The sequence below is a fragment of the Sus scrofa genome, chromosome 1 (genome assembly GCF_000003025.6).
Source record: "Sus scrofa isolate TJ Tabasco breed Duroc chromosome 1, Sscrofa11.1, whole genome shotgun sequence".
In the NCBI taxonomy this organism is placed as follows: Eukaryota; Metazoa; Chordata; class Mammalia; order Artiodactyla; family Suidae; genus Sus; species Sus scrofa.
This window is the reverse complement of record NC_010443.5, coordinates 121,207,896-121,229,679: the sequence shown is the minus strand read 5'-3', so window position 1 is coordinate 121,229,679 and position 21,784 is coordinate 121,207,896. Positions and strand designations below refer to the sequence as shown.

The 21,784-nt window shown below is 35.4% G+C and overlaps 1 protein-coding gene across 4 annotated transcripts in view; it reads right to left on the bottom strand.

Annotated features, from left to right (window-relative positions):
- Nucleotides 1-21,784, bottom strand: part of TRPM7 (transient receptor potential cation channel subfamily M member 7) — a 104,135-nt gene that overhangs the window by 20,548 nt on the left and 61,803 nt on the right. For all 4 annotated transcript variants that reach the window (XM_021095614.1, XM_003121515.4, XM_013993003.1 and 1 more), the window contains 8 exons: nt 17,870-18,044; nt 15,687-15,813; nt 14,446-14,630; nt 13,190-13,322; nt 11,639-12,354; nt 9,230-9,297; nt 8,032-8,091; nt 1,425-1,521 (listed from right to left, as the gene is read on the bottom strand). In XM_021095614.1, the coding sequence (XP_020951273.1) occupies nt 1,425-1,521; nt 8,032-8,091; nt 9,230-9,297; nt 11,639-12,354; nt 13,190-13,322; nt 14,446-14,630; nt 15,687-15,813; nt 17,870-18,044 (1,561 nt within the window). The remainder of the gene's footprint in view (nt 1-1,424; nt 1,522-8,031; nt 8,092-9,229; nt 9,298-11,638; nt 12,355-13,189; nt 13,323-14,445; nt 14,631-15,686; nt 15,814-17,869; nt 18,045-21,784) is intronic.

The window sequence follows — 21,784 nt, the reverse complement described above, 5'->3', positions numbered from 1 at the left end:
AACAAGGATTTAAAATTATAGGCATCCTAACTGTAGAAATAATATCCATGTTACCTGAAAATACTAAGTTTTATTTCTTCCTTCCAAATCCTTCTATCATTCATCTTTCTTTTTCCTCCTCTGGCTAAAATATTAAATAAAAGTGGTAACAGCCAAAATCCTCACTTTGTTCTCCATCTGGGGCTTTCAGTATTTCACTATGAACTATGGTATCTGTGGTAAGTTTTTACATACCCTTTATTCAGATTAAGGAAATTTTATACTATTCTTACTTTAAGAGTTTTAATCATCAACAGATGTTGGATTTCATCAAATTCAGCCTTTTCTGCAGCTATTAAGAAGATCATATGGTTTTTTTCCTTTAAGCTACTGCTATCACGCCTTACCGTATTTTTGAATATTAAGCCAATTTGTACTCCTGGAATAAACCCAACTTGAAGAGAATGAAAGGGGAAATAACGGTGAAGAGTATAAAACAGTACTGCTTTTCTTAACCTTATAAAGATTATATGTATAAAACTGAAAAGCCAGATAATGACTTTTAAAAAGCATAACATGAAAAAATCTCCAGGCCCTTTAATTTTTAAATGAAAAATCAAAGGTTCAGAACAACTTCCTGTGTAAAAGATGAGAGGTGGAAAGACTATATTGTCATATATGATTACATAAGCATAAAATTCTAGAGGAAAAACAAAAACAACAGAGGTTATACATGGGTTTGGAGTGAGACTGAGACCAAGACTGATTTTCAAAGAGCTTGTGTGTACGTGTTTTAATTTTGAACCAAATAAATGTATTCGTTATTTTTAAACGTTAAATAAAAAACATAAGCTGACTAAATGACTGTAGGGATTAAAACACAAGGTTCATTTGTAAAATTAAAATCAGCAGATCTGGAGTTCCCGTTCATGGTGCAGAGGAAAAGAATCCAACTAGGAACCATGAGGTTGCGGGTTCGATCCCTGGCCTCACTCAGTGGGTTAAGAATCTAGCGTTGCTGTGAGCTGTGGTGTAGGATGCAGATGCAGCTCAGATCTGATGTTGTTGTGGTGTAGGCTGGCGGCTCTAGCTACAATTAGACCTCCATATGCCGCAGGTGCAGCCCTAAAAAAACAAAACAAACAAACAAAAAAAATAAAATAATAAAATAAAACCAGCAGATCTATAAAAGTTAAGTCTTTGCATTTTGCCTTTTAGGTAGGACGAAATAATTTGTAAAAAAAAAAAAATTAGGATTATGTTTTACTCAAGGTTAACAGCAACAGTGATGGACCCAAATCGTCATTTTCTGACTCCCAGAACATTCACTGCTTAGGTGTGTGATGAACATAAAACACATTCAAAGCTTGCTAATGTACTTAAAATACATTTAAAATTTAAATGAGTTTGTTTGCTAACATAATTCATGCAGTCAAAACACTCACCTTGTTCTGAGTGAAGAGGAACAGAAGTTTTGTGACACTCAGTAAATCCAGCATGAGGACTCACGTGTTTCAAAGTGTTTTTAGAAGGAATATCATTCTGCATATAGTACATACACACAGTTTAAAAACAAATAAATTTCAAATCATTGTTCTAAGTAGTATAAGAGTATCTGGATTGATTTAGCTTAATGTGCTTTAATCTACCTGAACTCCAAAGGGTATATTACAAATATTTTCTTCAATGTCAATATCAAAAACTACATCAAAATACTCTACTTTATTGTTCATAAATCCATCTGAATGAATTCTTTTTCATAGTAAAGTTCAATAAAAATTGGGGGGAAAAACAGGAAACTGCTGGAATAGTAATAAAACATTTATCAATTCACCTATAAAAGAAAAAATACTATTTTACACTAAAGTTGACACAGCAGTAATAACAGTGGAGGGTTTGGTAGCTTCTTATTGATGTGTGTAAGTTTTCGTATAACAAAGATTCAATCACTATCTGTCAAATTTCAATATTTTTCAGATTTGTTTTATCTATGCCTTATATTTTTAGATACTCATCTCTTTACATCCCTCCTTTAATATTTGTTTAAAATGTCCTCCTGGCTTTACTAACCTAATACATGTCTTAAGTTTTTTTACAATTTGATTCGATTTGACTTTTTTTTTTTTAAGAGACGCACATTTGGCATATGGAAGTTCCCAGGCTAGGGGTCGAGCTGCAGCTATAGCTGCCGGCCTATGCCACAGTTACACCAGATCCAAGCCACATCTGTGGCCTACACCACAGCTCATGGCAATGCCAGATTCTTAATCCACTGACCGAGGCCAGGGATCAAACTTGAGTCCTCATGGATACTAGTCTGATTCATTTCTGCTGAGCCATGATGGGAACTCCATGATTTGAATTTTTGTATTTAAAACCAGAATTCTTATGAAGTGATAACAGCACATCAACAGATGTTTCCAAATACTGACCTAGTTGCTTAATTTGAATTTACTAACAAAGCATTTCTGTCCTTAACAATTTCTAATCCAACCCTTATTAAATCCTTATTTGTAGAAGGGTTATATTCAGAGTCACCAAAATGTTTCACTAAATATTCACATTTCAACTCTACTTCCTGTATATTTAATATCTAACAACTAATTCTCCCTCATTTTATTTTTACCTATTCATTTTTCCAGATGAATAAAGGAATTTCATAAAATTAAGGAGGAAGATTCAATACCTTCATCTTGTTTCTTTTCAACTATAAACAGGTAACACTATTACGCAACTTTAAAATTTTCTAAACCTCTACCAACTCTCAGAAATAATGAGTTTAAAATGCTACTACTATACTTTTTTTTTTTTTGGTTTTTGTCTTTTTAGGGCCGCACCTGCGGCACATGGACGTTCCCAGGCTAGGAGTCTAATCACAGCTGTTGTTGCTAGCCTACGCCAGAGCCACAGCAATGCGGGGGTCCAAGCCACGTCTGCGACCTACACCACAGCTCACGGCAACGCCGGATCCTTAACCCACTGAGCAAGGCCAGGGATCAAACCTGAAACCTTATGGTTCCTAGTCAGATTCGTTTCCGCTGTGCCACAATGGGAACTCCTAAACTATTACTTTCATTAAATTTAACTTAGACATCTCAAGAAAATTGTTTTTCTACCTCTGATGCTTCACATTCTTCACATTACAGCTGATTTATCTAGCCAAGCAAAAAGTGCTAACCTTTTTCTTGTAGTCAAAATGCAACTCTAATTTCCTTTGATTTTAGCTGTTTCTTTTAGGACCAGTTCTAGCTATTTCTTGTTTGCTTTACTTAAGTCCTGTCCTTGACTGATGCAATGACACATCAATTTCATAGAACCATCTTTGATAGAAATTCTAGCATGAGACTGACTGGTGGCCTTCAAGGTATTTGTAAAACTCTATACCTTAAAAGAAAAAAAAAAAAGTACATGTGCATTTTCCTGGTAAATGTGTAGTTTTTATTACATTTTTAAAGGGGTATATAAACCACAAACGTTCAAGAATTCAAAGTTTCTAACCATTATGAGCTAGAGCTTATTATTCTATTATTATAGTTCTTTTTCTCTAAATTAAGTTGAATTACTCACAAGTGTTAAATTCAAAGCATAGCCACCACTTTTCTTCCTACTCACAGAAACTTGTTATTTCTTGTTTTTACCAGGAAGTTGTCTGCTGCCTTAAAAATTTTCAGCATACTCCTGCTTCAAGTTCATTTAGTAGGTTCATTATTAAAAGGTACACTCTGTGGGGAAACCCTAACATTCACCCTTTCCCACTAGGAAATGTCTATTTACCTTAAATCATTTCCTACATATATCAAGTGCTTCACAATAGCAAAATGATGCCATCAGAGTGTGATGATAAATTCTTTCAATTGCTATTGTAACACCTTGTTAAAGACAAAAGTTCAATGAAATAAAAGTTAGAGACCTAAGTCAAGAGAGAAGCAAAGATATAAAAACAGTATTTAGGAAGCAAAACCACTTAGATGTGGCTGTTGACTAGAAAGGAGAAGTAAGAGTGCCACTTTGCCCTGGTAAACTAGAACACTGACATTATTTACAGAAGGAGGAAATACAGGAGGAAAAAAATATGTCTGCTGGTCAGAGAGAGAATGTTGAATTTGAGGTTCTGACAGGGTGAGTTTGACAATCATATGAGGCCCAGCTAGTTAGTAGCGCTAACCTTTTATTTTGGTGCCATGCCAATCCCTAGGTCAGAATCACTCCAAAGATTTACTTTCTCCATATCCATTCCCAGCCCTCAGAGTTTTTCTGGCTAAAAATCAAGTGCTGATACAGCTTGCAAAAATTTATGCTATTTTTGGCTTTGTAGCTGAGAAATCATATTCTTTTCTCCTGACTCCTTAATAACTTCACAGAATGATTAAGCATTATCTATCTCATGTACTACTTTACCCCAGTTCCTATCAGTCCTAGAGGAAAAAACAAATGCCTTAAAGGTGTCAATGGGAGTACCCTGGTGGCCTAGTAGTTAAGGACTTGGTGTTGTCACTGCTGTGGCTTGGGTTCATAACCTGGCCCGGGAACTTCTGTTTGCTGTGGGCAGGGCCAAAAAAAAACAAAAAACAAAAACAAAAACAAAAGTATCAATGAACTGCCCAGATTACTTTTTATCCCTTTAATTAAAAAAAATGTATAATTTATATACGATCAGTCACATAGATCTTATGTGATAAGTTAAAGAAGAGTTTGAGCATTATTTTTCCCCAAATCTAAGTACCTGTATGATTATCCTTTCTGTCAGCCCTCCTGTCTCAAAGAAGCAATAATTTTTCCTCCTAAGATTATCATCTTTGAGTGTCTGACTTGATTCCATATATGTTGTCCTGTTTTTTATTTATTTATTTTTTGCCTTTTTTTTTTTTTTTTTTTTTTTAAAGGGCAGCTCCTGCGCCCTATGGAGGTTTCCAGGCTAGGGGTCAAATTGGAGCTGCAGCTGCTGGCCTACACCACAGCCACAGCCACGCATAATCCGAGCCGTGTCTGCAACCTACACCACTGCTGGATTCTTAACCCACTGAGCAAGGCCAGAGATTGAGCCTGAGTCCTCATGGATGCTAGTCAGATTCGTTAATCACTGGGCCATGATGGGAACCTCTGCTTTTTAAATTATAATTCTAAGTTAGCTCTCCTTCCCTGTAAGAAACTCAAAACAAGAGATACAACTAAAAAAAGCCCTTTGATTTCCCTACTGATTCCTTTCATTCAAATTAAAACATTCATACATCCTTCTTATTTACTAAATAAAGAAAATAATAAATAATTTAATAATTCTGCTACTCATTCAAGCTCTCAAACCATCTTGTTATTATTGAATATAGTGATAGTGATTCTTCTATTCCCCTCCACAATTTTTATTTTGCATCCATGGGTATACTGAAATTGATTCATGTAGGCCACCTACTGCAGTAGTCTAAGATCGCATTCTCCTGTACTTTTCCAAAGCATCAGGAACTACCATACAGTCTCCCTTTTTGAAAATTTCCTGCACTGATCTGTGATGGCTGCTTCAATATGTTGATAACTGCCACTCTATGAGTGTTATTGTACTTTTTTCCTCCTCTTAATTTCTAAAAAGTGGGAACATCTGAAGCTCAGGTTAACTCATCACTTTGACCTCTCTACTGTCGATATATATCATTGATCATGTTCTCTCCCTCTCATGCTATAGTCTTGCATTCCTAAATACCATTTATATTCCTACTTTACTGGCTTACTTGTCACTCATTTAATTAACAGAACTTAATCCCCCCATATTAATTCCCATTCTTTTCAATCATGCCTATTACCACACAGAGTACTATGATCTGGGCCTGGAAGCTTCTTTCTTTATAGTTCTGTGTGTCTACAGCAATATCATGACACCTCTCTCCTGAATTGTGATTGAAACTCCTTTCAAATAAGTCTCCCATATCTATGGTTACTATCATTCATGCTGTGCATTGCTTCTGGATAAGTGGTCCTACAAAGGTAACAAAAAATCATCAATGTCTTCTTTCCCTGACTCAAAGAAAAATTTCAAATTATTTCACCAGTTACTGAAACACCTATATATCTGGCCCTGTGGCACATATTACAAAATTCAATCTCCCCTACTTTATTCAAACAGCTAAATTACATTCCCAAGTGTCATGTGCAGTTAGATGTGATCATATAACTAAAACCTCTTCCTTTGAATTTCAGAGCAAATGATGTGTGCTACTTTCTAAATTCTTTTTTTTTTTTTTTTTTTGTCTTTTTGTTGTTGTTGTTGCTATTTCTTGGGCCGCTCCCGCGGCATATGGAGGTTCCCAGGCTAGGGGTTGAATCGGAGCTGTAGCCACCGGCCTACGCCAGAGCCACAGCAACGTGGGATCCGAGCCGCGTCTGCAACCTACACCACAGCTCACGGCAACGCCAGATCGTTAACCCACTGAGCAAGGGCAGGGACCGAACCCGCAACCACATGGTTCCTAGTTGGATTCGTTAACCACTGCGCCACGACGGGAACTCCTCTAAATTCTTTTTAAAGGCTGTACCCGCAGTATATGGAAGTTTCTGTGCCAGGGACTGAATCTGAGCTGCAGCTGCAACCTATCCTGCAGCTGTGGTAATACCAGACCTTTTAATTCACTGCATTGGACCGGGACTGAATCTGTGCCTCTGCAGCAACCCAAGCTGCTGTAGTCAATGTTCTTAACCCACTGTGCCAACACTAGGAATTCCTGAGGTGTAGTACTTTTATGCCTGGCTCATAAAACCCTCTTCTGTGCCTCTCTGTGCTCTCCCCCATCTGCTAGTTGGATATAAATGACTGCATGACTTTGGTCGGTGAGAGAGCCATAGGATCGAAGAGCCAATATTACCCTGCATCCCTTAACATATGGAGAAGAGCCATCCCACTAGCAAGAAATATACTTCTAATCCCCCCTAATTCAGGACGATTTTATAGCCTTATCTCCTACAACTTCCTCAAATGACGAACTTTTTTTTACTAGTCAAACTAACACTACTTTACCATATTCTATATATCCTGTCTCTGCCTCACTACTGTTCATACTGCTACCTAAAATATCCTTTTGTCTATTGAAATGCCTAATTTATCTTTTTTAAAAGATCCTGACTCCTTTATGAATTCTTCTCTGACATCTTCAGCTGCAAATATTCTCCCTCCTCTAAATAAACATATAGAAAAACAAGACCAAGAGTCTTGTGATAGTTATTTGAGCGCACAGGTTTAGAGTCAAACTTGGGCTCAAATGTTTCTTAGGCACTAATGCCTATATTAGTTTTATTACTAAATCATAAAAGGTATCAATAAATATCTCTAAAATTCTAGGATTCTAGGTACCCAACTATAAAATTAAAACATTTAAAAAATTACCTTCATTAATAAAAAGTGAATATACTACCCCAATTAGAATGTACATCCCACCTGAATAATTATAAGGACTAAAATAAGAGGCATTGGGCTCTCTTACACCGACACAAATGACTATATAATTGAGCAACATAACACACTGGGTCTAGATTTTAATAAAAGGATATTAGCATACAAGAAAAAGTGTGGTAAGAGATTTTATTAAGCTTAATCCCAAATTATAAAAAGTTGTATTTATTAAAAGTTATGAAAGTCCATAAAACACTTCATTTACATGTAAAACCCACTGCAGTTAAAATCTGTTGAAGAAAAATCCCATACGGATGTAGGTATATCATGTCTACATTTTAAGAATTATAAGACCAACTCTGGCAGAGCTTTGTCATTCTTTTTTCTATGTATTACTTTTTCTCATTCATTTCTTCTTTCCTTCTTTTTCATCATCATGTGTCAGCTAAGGCTACCTAAATGCATTCAACCTATTTATTTAGTTCTCTCCTTCTCTGTAAGGCGTTATATAAAATGTAAAATTCAGATCTTTAAAAGTATGCCACAGAATTACAATGGTTAGAAAATATCATGCAAATTGCAGTCTAATGCTAAGTTCATTTACCTACTTCCTCCATCTACAGGTATATGTATATTTTAAGTTAACTTTCTGATTCCCACAAGTACTAAACAGACTTTACCTGATATTTAGGCATCTTAGAATACTCCATAATCGTATTTCTCACATCATTCTGCTGATCCTATTGGAGTTCAGAAATACGAACTTCAGGTAAATATGGAAAGAAAGCGACCTCATGGAATTACCACATCTCAATTTTCACAAAGTCAACAACTAAATCCTTAATTAACAAAATCTAGTTAGACATTAAGTTATTCACTTTACTACAATAATTCAATCAAAATATGCCATTAAAAATAAAATGTTAGTATTTATAAAATAAAAATGCACTTAAATCTACCTTTCTGATATAGAGTGATAGTAATATGTCCTGACAACAATTACACAATTAACTATGGGTTATATGAGAAACAGTCATTGACAGAATCTTATGGAATTCCCACTGTGGTGCAATGTGATCAGGGGCATCTCTGCCACTGCAGCTTGGATCTGATCCCTAGCCCAGGAACTCCTATATCATGGGGTGGCCAAAAACGAAAAAAGGAAGAAAAAAAAAAGATAAAAACTTATGTCATTATCATTTCCTTGGCTTTAGTTTTAGGACAAACTTTATTTCCATTGTATGTTACTTGATCACTTCACCAACTTAAGTTCTTAGGGTACGAGAAGCTCAGCACTTTTCCAGATCCTCTTAATTATCTTGATGTATTATGTTATTACCCTTTAGGCTGAAAATAGTTATGGGTAATTTATAAAAGCAATAGTTAAGAAATAAAAATTAATTTTCAGCCAGGAACATAACTTTTTGGTAGTTGTTCTATACACTTTAAAAGTCATTTAACTAACATTTATTAAACATCTTACGTTTGCATGCCATACTGTAGTTACTGGCATATTTAGCTTTTTATAGACAGACCACAGGGTCCTTGAGAACCAGTGTAACATTCCAGAGAATTCTGGGGCCTAGGTAAGATTTGAGCTCAATGAGTATTTAATCAGTGGAAACCATACAGGAAGAAGCATTTTTTCAAAAAGAAAAATGTTAAATAGGTGATGTTTTCATTTTAGTTAATAAAGAATGTAAGCTATTTGTACAGTTTTTTTTTTAATATTCCTCAACTTCTTCTTTTATTTAGGATCATCATGTTGACAATGGTCTCTGCTAAAACTATATTTTTACAGAAAAATATGTTTAATTCTATTTTGAACTAAACCCCAAAGTAGCGAGATAAATTGAACAGCTATAAAGATTTACTTACAGATAATATTTCTTTTATCTTGTTTGGTGTTTCTTTAAACCTCTGTAAATCCATGCTATCTCTGTGTCCTTTAAAAAGGAAAAAAAAGATTACAAGAAAAAAATACTGTTTTTTTTAATCAAAATAATGTCATTGCCTAGTCTATTCAAACAATTGCTTTATGTTGTTTTATAAATAGCTTTGATAGCTTTTCAGTTTCCTGTAGCTCTTTTAATAAATATAGAAAATATCAGTCAAAAAGCTGGAAAAGATGAATAGTTCAATTTACAGTAACAGGATCCTAAAAGAATCCAATATGTGATATGAAATGAATTGCTTGAAATTTAAAAGGAAAAAGGGGAGCGATGACTTTTACTCTAAATAAAACAACATAAGAGCATTTTACATATGTAATATATACTTATAATATATTCACATAATATATGTGTGTCATATATATAGATATCTATATATATCCATCCCCATGTCAATATAAAAACAGACTAAAAATGTGTTTTCTGCCACACCCTCAGCATGTGGAAGTTCCCAGGCCAGGGATCGAACTTGTCCCCAGAGATGCAGCTTGAGCCACAGCTGTGGCAATCCCAGATCCCTAATCTGCTGCACCAGAAGGGAACTTCCTAAAATGTGTTCTTTAAAAAACAAGCTAGGGTAAATTTTATGTAGGAAAATGTCTCTAAAAACCCACAGTGAACTCACACAGTCTATCAGTAGAGATTGGCATGCTCAGTATCTTTGTGATTTATGGGGCTGGCCCTAATGTGGAGATTTTACACAGACATAACATAATCTTTGAACCATCTCTGTATATGTTCTAGGTAAATTCCTAAGCTGGGAAGGCTCATACAGTGTTAAAGATAAGATTAGGAAGCCACCTGATGGAAAAATTCAAGAGACAAAAGGCCTTCTTCAAACCTTGGAGTATTCTGGTTATGTCCACAAACAACCCATGATGTTTTCTAAAAATTTGTTGTTAAAATCTTTAATCTTTAATAATCTAAGAAGAAGGCTATTAGAACACTCTGTTCTCCCAGAAATTTGAGATTCAGCCAGCTCTGTGAAGCATTACTTCTTTAGCTTTTCCTTCCATGTGACATCATGTCATTGTTTTCTCTTGCCTTCACTGACAAGCTTTTAAGATTCGCCTCCCCCAGGCACCCTCTTTACATCCTCTCCTTCCATTTATACTTTATTTCACTATAATCTGGCTTCTCTCTCTCCCACTTTCTTTTTTTTTAGGGCCGTACCCATGGCATATGGAGGTTCCCAGGCTAGGAGTCTAATCAGAGCTACAGCAGCCGGTCTACGCTACAGCAACACCAGATTCAAGCTGTGTCAGTGATCTACACCACAGTTATTGTAACGCCAGATCCTTAACCCACTGAGCAAGATCAGGGATTGAACCCGCAATGTCATGGTTCCTAGTCGGATTTGTTTCCACTGAGCCATGATGGGAACTCCTCACTCCCACTTTCTTTACTGAAACAATTTTCACCAACGTTACTATTATCATTGCCAAAATAAATATATCTTCAGTCCTTATTTCACTTGAGCTGAGGTATAAGAATGAATCATTTCTTTCTGAAACGCTCTCCCCTCTGGGTATATAACTGGGACAACCATAAGTACTCATTTTCCAAACAGTCGCGGTTTTCTCTACAGTCTTAATGTAAACACTGGCAGTGTACCCTTTCACTCTCAAAAGTGTACTGGTATAGATGAAAAGCTATATGGTAAGTCTATTTATAAAACACTGCTCTTTTCCAGTTACTTCTAGTCTCCCCTTTACCTTTGTATTGTAAAACTTACAGATTGCTCAAGTTCTTTCAACAAAAAGTTGATCAAATTCAAGAGACTATCCTCAAATTCAAAAGTCAGAGTTCATATAAGTTTTCTTTCTTTCTTTCTTTTGTCTTTTTGCCATTTCTGCGGCAATTCCCGTGGCATATGGAGGTTCCCAGGCTAGGGGTCCAATCAGAACTGTAGCCACCAGCCTACGCCAGAGCCACAACAACGTGGGATCTGAGCCGCATGTGCAACCCACACCACAGCTCACGGCAATGCTGGATCCCCAACCCACTGAGCAAGGCCAGGGATCGAACCCGCAACCTCATGGTTCACAGTCGGATTCGTTAACCACTGAGCCACGACAGGAACTCCAAGTTTTCTATACAATTGTACTTACAGCACTGAAGAGGTTTATGCTAATATATCTGTAACAGCCCAATTCATTTCCTCCACTTCTAATTCCTTAAAAAAATTTTAGAACTATACTCTATGAAAAGGTAGTCCACTTGTCACACAAGTACAAGGTTTTATTAATTAGCTATTTGTTTTTATTTCTAAGGTGCTAACTATAATTAAAAAGTAAATAATATTCATATACAAATATCAGTTTGCCAAACTTACCTACAAATGCTCCGAATTCTATATTATCTCCTTCTGCAGCTTTAAAACAAACAGCTTCTCGATCTTTGGTTACAGTTTCTAAGTGGCTTTTGCAACTTGGCTGAGATGGTGTACTAACAAAAAATTTGGTTGGTGGGGATGATAGATGTGGTATGCTATTAGATGAACTTCCTGATTTTTGATTTTTACTAAACATTTTTATGGTTTCTACTCCATGTAGTCTCTGTCGTAGTTCTGGAGGAGAGACAGTACTTGGGAATAAGGCACTGCAAGAGGAACCAGCCTCTGGAAAACTGAATTCTTTTCTCTGGGGTATTACAGGTAAATCCTGACCAAATATATTACATTGGGGATCTTTTTCATCTTTCATAAAAATATTACAAAGAAATGGATTATTACTTTCAAGACCACTTTGCGGAAGAGAGGAGCTAAGTGTATTTACAACACTGTGCTTTTTCCATACAGAAGGTCTTATGGGACCATCATCAATAAGGTTTTGAGCCAAATGTTTAGAAACGCTCAATTCTCGTGTAATTTCATTGTGAACTTTGCTAGCTTCTGAAGCTTTCTGGGCAGTAAGTGTTTTTAAGGTATCTACGGTCAGGGCTGAAAGATCTTGCAAATGGCCAATTTGAGAATCTAATGACTGTAACGATCTTTTGATATAGTTGACACGATCTCCAACTTCTTTAATCTGAATGCACATCTGCTCCACTCTGTAAGGGAAACAGGCTTTTTACAAATGTTAAAATTAATGGTTTAGAAATTCCTTTTGTAATCTCAATAAACAATAATGGTAAAAAGAAATTTTTCATGCATTCAAAGATGTAAAAATACAAGATTTCAAAACACATTTTTGTGCCGTAGGCGACTTTTTCCTACACTAGACTAACACGAAAATGTGTATTCAGCTACATATACATAGAATTACTATTACTATTATTGTAACTATACAAACACCATATACTTTTAGAACGTAGCAAAGCTGATGGAAAGAAACAAATATTTTTATTTTTATTTATTTATTTTTGTCTTTTCTAGCACTGCACTGGCGGCATGTGGAGGCTCCCAGGCTAGAGGTCTAACCGGAGCTGTAGCCATCAGTCTATGCCACAGCGACAGCAACTCAGGATCCAAGCCACATCTGCGACCTACACCACACAGCTCATGGCAACGCCAGATCCTTAACCCATTGAGCAAGGCCAGGGATTGAACACGCAACCTCATGGTTCCTAGTCAGATTCGTTTCTGCTGCACCACAACGGGAACTCCCCAAGAAACAAATATTTTTAAATAATTAATATAACTTTTTCTCCACCAACTAGTAAAAAACATTAACCCTTTTCTGCCCTCTGTAATAAAGGTCAAAAGATAACAAGAGATTGACATACTGACTTAACATGAAGTATTAGAACAACCGAACTATTATGTAAACCATGATTAAACTTACGTGTGTGACAAACATAAACTAAATAATGACAACATACAGGAAACATAACTAATCAATCCCACTCCAACACAAAATCAATTATAATTAAAGAGCTCCTGAACCTTTCAAAAGTGACACGAATTCTCTCTTCGCTACCAGAATGGAATTTGTCATCTTTTTCATTAAAATACATCTCAACACACTGCTCTTCAAAATCATGAAGTTTCTTTTGATCTTCTTCTGTTAAAAAAAGTTCTAAGGGGGGAAAAGAAAAGAAAAAAAAAAACACTGAATACATAAAGATAAGCTCATTAGCTCATGAATCTTATGAATTATTTAGAGTACATCAACTGCAATTTTTTGTTCTCTTTTTGTATGTGTGTTTCTAAAACTCTAGACAGGTATTTCTACTTTTTGCTTTACTCACAGTGTATGTCAGGAGAATGGTTTCAGATACTTCCTCCTTTTCTAATTTCCTTTTCCTATAAAATACCCTTTACCATCTGTCTCTCACACCTCTCCCTCACATATCCAGATAGAGGGATTTAAGAACTGATTTGGGAGAGCAGACAGCCACTGTAAAAAAAAAATTTTAGGGCTGAGGATGTGGCATATGGAAATTCCTAGGCTGGGGTCAAATCGGAGCTACAGCTGCCAGTCTAAGCCACAGGCAGAGCAACAGGGGATTCAAGCCTCGTCTGCGACCTATGCCACAGCTTACGGCAATCAGATCCTTAACCCCCTGAGCCATGCCAGGGATCAAACCTGCACTCTCCTGTTGTTCTTAAACCACTGAGCCACCACAGGAACTCCCCACTATAAAATTCTAAGCAGAGTTTGATTAGTCTCATGTAGTGTACAGAATATGCTAAATAAAAGTGTTACTGTTTATACAGCAGTCAAAATGGTTTGTAGAATAGCAAGTATTATGGTTTACATTAGCATTTTTTTTTCTTCTTTGGCCACTTTGGTGCATATGGAGTTGCCAGGTCAGGAATCAAATCTGAACTAGAGTTACAACTTATGCCACAGCTGTGGCAACACCAGATTCTTAACCCAGTGCAATGGGCCAGTGATTGAACCCGTGTTCCTGCCAGTACAGAGACACCATGGATCCCACTGTGTCATAGCAGGAACTACTCATTTTAATAAAACCAAATTGAGATGCCACGCCAAAAAAGAAGTAAAATACTAAATTTACTTTTATAGATACCACACTGCACTTAAAATTCTTTTATGTTTAGGCAAACTGAACAAAAGTCTTTACAGTAACATTAACCAATTAAGTCTTCTGAATAAAATTAATACTTAGCTTTTAGTGTAAAACTGACATACTGACAAGTGATTAAAAACATTTGCCTTAATATATTTTACTTACTTGGCCCATCTGAAGTCTTATCTTTTTTCCTTCTTTTACATATGCAGCAAAACAGAGAAACTATATGGCTGAGAATGATAAGTGGTGGAGGCAAAACTGGTTTCTCATGATAAGCCATAATAAAATGATAACGTTGGTATTTCCATACAATATTAGAAATTGCCTTCACTTGTAAATATACATTGCTTGAATAACAAAGAATAAAAATAAAACAAACTTAGCTTACAATATTTTAAAATTTTAAATTCTGAAGATTGTAATTCTGTTCTAAACAAGGGTTCAAAAGGAGTACTCCACTATAATTAACACTAAAAGGCAAATGAGAACCTGAAAAAAACACATCCAACAAATATAAGGCAAAGTTTGATATTGTTAAGGGTCTTAATTACAAACTCCTGGAAAAAAAGGCAGAAAATATGATTTTAGGTTTTTAAAATTATATGCAACGACAAAAACAAGAAAATATTCAATCTGTATAGTAACAAAAGTGCAAATAAAAACAAGACCCTTTTATGTACTATCAAATTAGCAACATTAAAAAAGATAACACCTACTATTAGCAGAGATTTGAGGACAAGAGTCTATTTTGACTTAAATGCAAGAAGTCTGAAAAATACATACACTGAATCCTTCTACCTTTAGGAAAACACTCTAAGGAGACATGTAAGCATTGATCAAAATTTAACCACACTGTGGCTTTGGGGAACAGAAAATTATAAACAACTGAACTGAGAAATGTAATATATTGGTTTAAAAATTATGGTCTATATCATGGAATACTAGGTAGCCATTTATTAATGTACGATAATTTTTATGTGTCGCTTAGTTAAAAAGAGTACACAAAACATAAAAATATTTCTGAAAAGAAAAAACAGTTCATACATTTTCATAAAAGGTAAAAAGACGTACACCAAAATATTAAGAATGGGATCACTGAAGAAATTTGTTTGCTCTTCTGTTTTGCATACTGAACAGTATATACATTTTAGTGTTTTGTATTCCAACCAAGTAATAAACCTCAAGTAAAGACTAAATTTATGAAACAACTGCATTTTGTAAAATGAAGTCTCAAATTTAGTACCAATCTGATTTTGAAAAAGCATGCCTTACTTGTAATTTTCAAAAATAATTTTTAGTAGTTTCAGCCTCAATAAAATGTATTTTAAACTTTGTAAAATTCCTTCAAAAAGAGACTATATATTAAATGATCTCGTTACAATATGCAAATGAATAATGCTTACTTGAAAAATGCAATGAGAAGATTGACCATAATGATATACTGTACAAAGAGGTAGACTGCTTGAAGAAATGGAGTCAACCATGTCCCAGGACCACAGATTTCACGAATAGATGAATCATTTGCACAAACTTTAGAAAGAAAAAAAAAATTAAAATACATTAATTTACCAGTTACTGCTTCTAATCAGGATATGTGTATGTTTGCTTAAGTTTTCATCATGTACAAATCTCTTCCACAGATTCTAGCAAAAGCTTCTGGGCAGGCAGCCATATAAACACCAACTTAAAAGTATTCCAACAAAGAAGAATATTGTGAGGGAAGGTTACTATCCCACTACTCTCTACTCCATACAAGGAAGTATATTTCTGTGTTATGTCTACCCTTCAAGGGTGGTTTAGCCAGAAGAGTATCAAGAATAAAATTCCCAGATTCAGCCACACATTTCTACAAGAAAAATAACTGAACCATAAAAGAGTAGGATAAACTCACAGTGAATTCACAAACATGAAGATTACTGAGTTTAGCTTATTATGTCATAAAAGAGGGCTGAAGGAGTGGTTAAAGTGTCTCTCGAAGTTCTCATCATGACTCAGCGGAAATGAATCTGACTAGCATCCATGAGGACGCAGGTTCAATCCCTGGCCTCACTCAGTGGGTTAAGGATCCGGCGTTGCCATGAGCTGAGGTGTAGGTTGCAGATGCGGCTCGGACCCTGCTGCTGTGGCTGTAGCGTAGGCCAGCGGTTACAGCTCTGATTTGACCCCTAGCCTGGGAACCTCCATATGCCACGGGTGCAGCCCTAAAAACACACACACACACAAAGAAGTATCTCTCAAATATAAGATTTGAATTCCTTGCTTTTTGTAACTTCCACCTGGAATGTTTCTGAAGCCAGACCATGGCTGAATCAAGCAAGTGAGAGATTTAATACCCACCCAAGTTATGAAGAAGTAAAATCAATTCAAGTAGGGCAAGGATTAGAATTAGCAACAAGTTTCATAAAAATATTTATAATACACTTAGCATTTAGTGTTCTTTTAAGCATTTAAAAATATATATACCACTGAAATTCTCATCATGGCTACATCATTCCTTTCAAATAAATGACTTTATGGGCAAATTAATGCATAAGGTTCTTTCACTCTTAAAAAGCTTTATGACTCTATTTCCATTCTATTCAGATTAGTTTGATGAAGCAAATACCCAAGAAAGACAATGTAGGAGACCAAAAAACTGTACCCAATGCAATATAAGTAGAGCCACATGATTTTAGAGCAGAAAATAAAAACCTGGAAATGACACTGAACAGGAAGCCATTAAACATGAAATTTTCCCAGTCTGATAAAACCTATTTTAACCAACATCTGATAACAACTGATGACTACTACGTGACCATACCTTGACCTAATCACTCATAAACAGGTAGGTAAGGAGCAACACAGGAATGGAGTAAGGAAGGAGTAAAGTAAGATGGGAGAGAAAGAGCAAGAGAGAACTAACAAATATTCTATAACTCAAATATGGAGGTCAAGAGAAGAACTTCCCTGAAAGGTGGCAGTATCACCTATGTTCCCAAGTTATCCAGCCTCTTTAAGCAAAACAGAAAAATCTTTATCACCTTATGCAGAGAACGTATTCAGAGCTGAATTTTACAATTCAAGGGTACATACAATGCAACTAGTCAATGTAATTCCAGCACCCTTGCCATGTTTCAGAGATAGGCAGACTGAAGCCAATTTAAGCTAATGAGATGAAAAAATAGGTTCAACAGGGGCCATCTGGAAAAGGGACTTTTTCTGCTGAAGAGAACTACGGAAAACAGTGTTTCCTCTGGTTGCTAGTGACAGAGTCTTACAAATGTAAAGGAAAACCTTTATGAGTCAGACACTGTAATTACAGAGCAGAGGGATGAAAAAGAATAGGTGTCCTTAGCTACGAATTAACCTATCTCAAAACCACTCTGCCTTTGAACTTTCCACTTAATTGTGTAAGCCAGTTTCATTATTTCATTATTTTCTGCTAAATAATCTCTAATTTACTCTTTTCGATTAATTTTTGTTCTGCTTCTTCTGGCATTAACTAATGTGGTGTTAGGTTGACAATTGGTGAAAATACGTAATGTAACTATAATGCAATTCTAACTTTAAAACATAAAAAAAGAAGTGTGTACACATAAATCCTTACCATCAATTTCATATGCATAAACTTCACCGAAAATCATCCAGTATGGATGAAAAACTATATCTTTAGCAAGAGTCCAAGATGGTGCTTCATGAGGATAAAGTATTGCCTTTCTAGGAACACCAAAACTAAGTAATACAAGAGCCATAATCACTACAATGTAGAACATATTGGCCACCTGTTAAAAAACAAACACTGTTAAAATACATGGAAATTTAAACACAATTTTTCATCTTAAAAAAGTTTCTAGTGTTCTAATAGATAAGCTGAATTTTGGGGTTTCTTTTTACTCCTAGTTATTAGCATTCAGGAAATCTCATCACTACATAAACCTTAACATCAAGGAAATTATGTAAAATTTGATCTATGACATCATGCAAGTCATAGGCACCTTCTACATAATGAACCACATCACAGGCTCAAACCACAGTCTTCCTATCTCAAGTACATGAAGATTTTAAAGAGGTACAGACATGACAGACAGATTCAGAGAATCAATTTCCCTAAGTATTCTTTTCCAAAACTACTCTGCTCTTTGTCTTCTTAGGACTGCACTCATGACATATGGAAGTTTCAAGGCTAAGGGTCAAATCAGAGCTGTAGTTGCTGGCCTACACCACAGCCATAGCAACTCCAGATCCGAGCTGTATCTGGGACCTACACCACAGCTCATGGCAATGCCAGCTCCTTAACCCACTGTGCAAGGCCACATCCTCATGGGTAACAGTCAGGTTTGTTACCACTAAGCCACAACGGGAACTCCTGCTTGTTCTTATACTGGAGGTGCAGACTATCATTTCTACATTCCTTTGATACTGTCTTTTTGCCCACTTCACAAAAGAAAGGCATTCTTTCACTCATCCTAAACCTGCCATGATGCCTTGTCTCCTGGGCTGTGAAACCTCCTATGAGGTAAATAGAACAACGAACTGAATAATCAGTATAGGTTTTGAAAAAACAAGTGATACCCATAATCCACAAGCCAGGTTGTTTGAAAAAACTGAAAACAGCCTGTTACTATCACCTAGTAAGTCATTAAAAAAACAATTTTTATTGCTAAATCACGACATGAATTTTAACATCATTACTCAGGAATTCAAAGAAGTGAAATGCTATAATAAAACCTTAATTTCTATTGACTTATTTATGTGTACAAGTGTTCAGCACTTGCATCTAAAAAAGTGAATACAGTCTCATTCCGGCAATATGTAATAATACTCATTTACAAATAACAATCTACCAGAGAAATCCCACACAGATCAATTTACACATAAATAAATCTGTACTTTAATCTGTTAACCAACAATAAGTGTGATGATAAATCAATCTCAAAGAAATTATTATGACACTTACATATATGTTTTGAACAAGTACACAGTGAGATTAGAAATGGAAGGTAGGACTATGACAAGAGGACAGTAGGTCTAGATGAGACGGAAAAACTATAATCTATTTATTTATATGAAATCATTTAGTCTTGATTCTTTACCTTTAAAATTGTTAGATCTCCCAAAAAACTTCCTTTTTAAATTAAAGGTTGAGTCCCTGTGACTTTCAATTAAGGAATCTTAATACCCCTTTCAACATTCAGGTTTATTTGTAAAATAGTCAAATAATGCTTTATTTGACCATGTAAGAGAATTACTATGACAGCATGTTTTTCAGTAAACAAAATCTTAGGATATAAGATTTTAAAAGGCAAATAATTCATTAAAATATTATTTATGGCATTTGTGATAATTTAGAACCGAAATAGTTATCTGTAACTGAAGAAAGAGTCTAGGTCAAAAATCCAAATAAAAACCCAAACCTCAAGTATTCTAAAATTATTCAACATCTCTTAGCTGATGATTCATAGAGGTCTCTGGATTTCATACCTCTTCACATAATGTCTATCTGACAATCTTCCTTACATTTTATCTAAATTTAATTAAAAGACCTGAATATTCAATTTTTATATCTAAAATGAGCTTAAGTGTATAGCTATATGGAGTGACAGCGAATAGTTGGCACATGCAATTTTCATTAGCCTGAGAAAATCTTATTTTAATGCTAGGGGTTGAATCAGAGCTGTAGCTGCTGGCCTACATCAGAGCCACAGCCAACGCGGGATCCGAACCGCGTCTGTGACCTACACCACAGCTCACAGCAATGCCAGATCCTTAACCCACTGAGCAAGGCCAGGGGCCGAACCCGCAACCTCATGGTTCCTAGACGGATTCGATAACCACTGCGCCACGACGGGAACTCCAAAAAAATTCTATTTTCTAAACTCTTTTCAAATAGTCTTTGTGAAAGCCTTCATGACAGAATTAGCTCTTCAGTCTTCACACAATATTTTACCATATCTTTCTGTAACTATCTGTTCACATGCTTGTCTTACACTAGATTGTGAGTTCCATGAGTATCTGGACCATATCTTATTCATCTTTGTTATCTCAGGTTAGCATGTAACAGATTCATAATGATAAAATAAGTTAAGTTACTCTAAGGAATCTACTTCAAGTTATAAAATTCATTTCCTTTATTCATTATTTAAAAGTACATTTTTAATGAAGGACTTCTTATACCCTGCAGAACCTACTTGAAGCAGGTAATTAAAACATTAACCATTCTGAGTTTTGAGGGCAGTGGAAAGCGAAGATGGCACTAGGAGAAAAAAGATAATGATGTAATAAATGAATGATTGAAGAAGGAAAAGACATAATCCTGGTGAAGAGTGGTTCTAAAGAAGATCAGTGATAAAGAAGAAAATGAAATATAATCAAGCTCCCTTTAACTGGGATGGAAGAATTGGCAGGAGTGTTCAGAGTACATTTTAAGTACAATTCAGATGGAAATCCAGACAGCTCCACTTTCTCTTGGCTTCCTCACTTTTCCCATCTCCATCTACTCACATCTATATTTCCTGCATCTCCCATTTACTGTACATCACCATTAAATTAACCCAATAACATTAAATAATCTGGCAGACAATGATAAAAGCTGAAGCAGTCTTTTGCACACTTAAAAGTTAGGCTAAAACCTGGTCTTTCCCCAAAGCCTTAACTCCCCGACTTTTCCTGATAATACCAGTACTTCATGAAAGAGTACAAAATGACTAAGTACTTCTTTGAACTGACAAATAATACATCAGTAATTCTTAACTGGGGGAGTAGAATATATTCTCCTAAAGGGAAAATTTGTAGCGTGAAACATCAAATATAATAATAAAACTCTATATTTAAAAACCATAAAAACTTTGTTTTCTTGTGATGCAAAGCAATGCTGATAATCTTGTGAAGCAGTGGGGTTACTTAGAAGAGAAATTTAATCCAGAAGACCACTTTTCTGAGATTAAGGAAAAGAGTTTCAAAAATTTTAGGAACACATTTTTATAAAGGGGGTAGATATTTAAAAAGAACTGAGAAAGAGCACATATACAATAGGCCCATTTCGATAAAACTATTTTATACACTTATCCATGTGAAGTTTGGGAGAAGTAAACATATACATTCATATACATGTCCTGAAGGATGGAAAGGTATATATCCAACAGTTAATAATGGATGTCTCTAGAAGGTAGTTTGTCTGTACTTGCTAAAATTTTAGTAATTTTAGAATAAGGAATGAAGAGTTACTTTCACAAAAGCAACAGAAGCATAATAGTTTGTCTTTTTCACCACTTAAAACCAAAAACAATTTATGGCAGGAGTAGGTAGGCCCAATACATTATTTTTTTCACTTCAATGCATAAAACAATTGCGTATTAAACTTGGTATCTATATTTAAAAACAAAACCTGTCAGTTGGTTAAGCCTATGGGAAAGAGCAAAATACTGGGAATATTATATCAGGCAGAGATTAGACGTTCTAGATATAACTTTTAAAAATAGTATGGATTGGTAAAAATAGGAGAAAGAGGTACCTACAGACATAA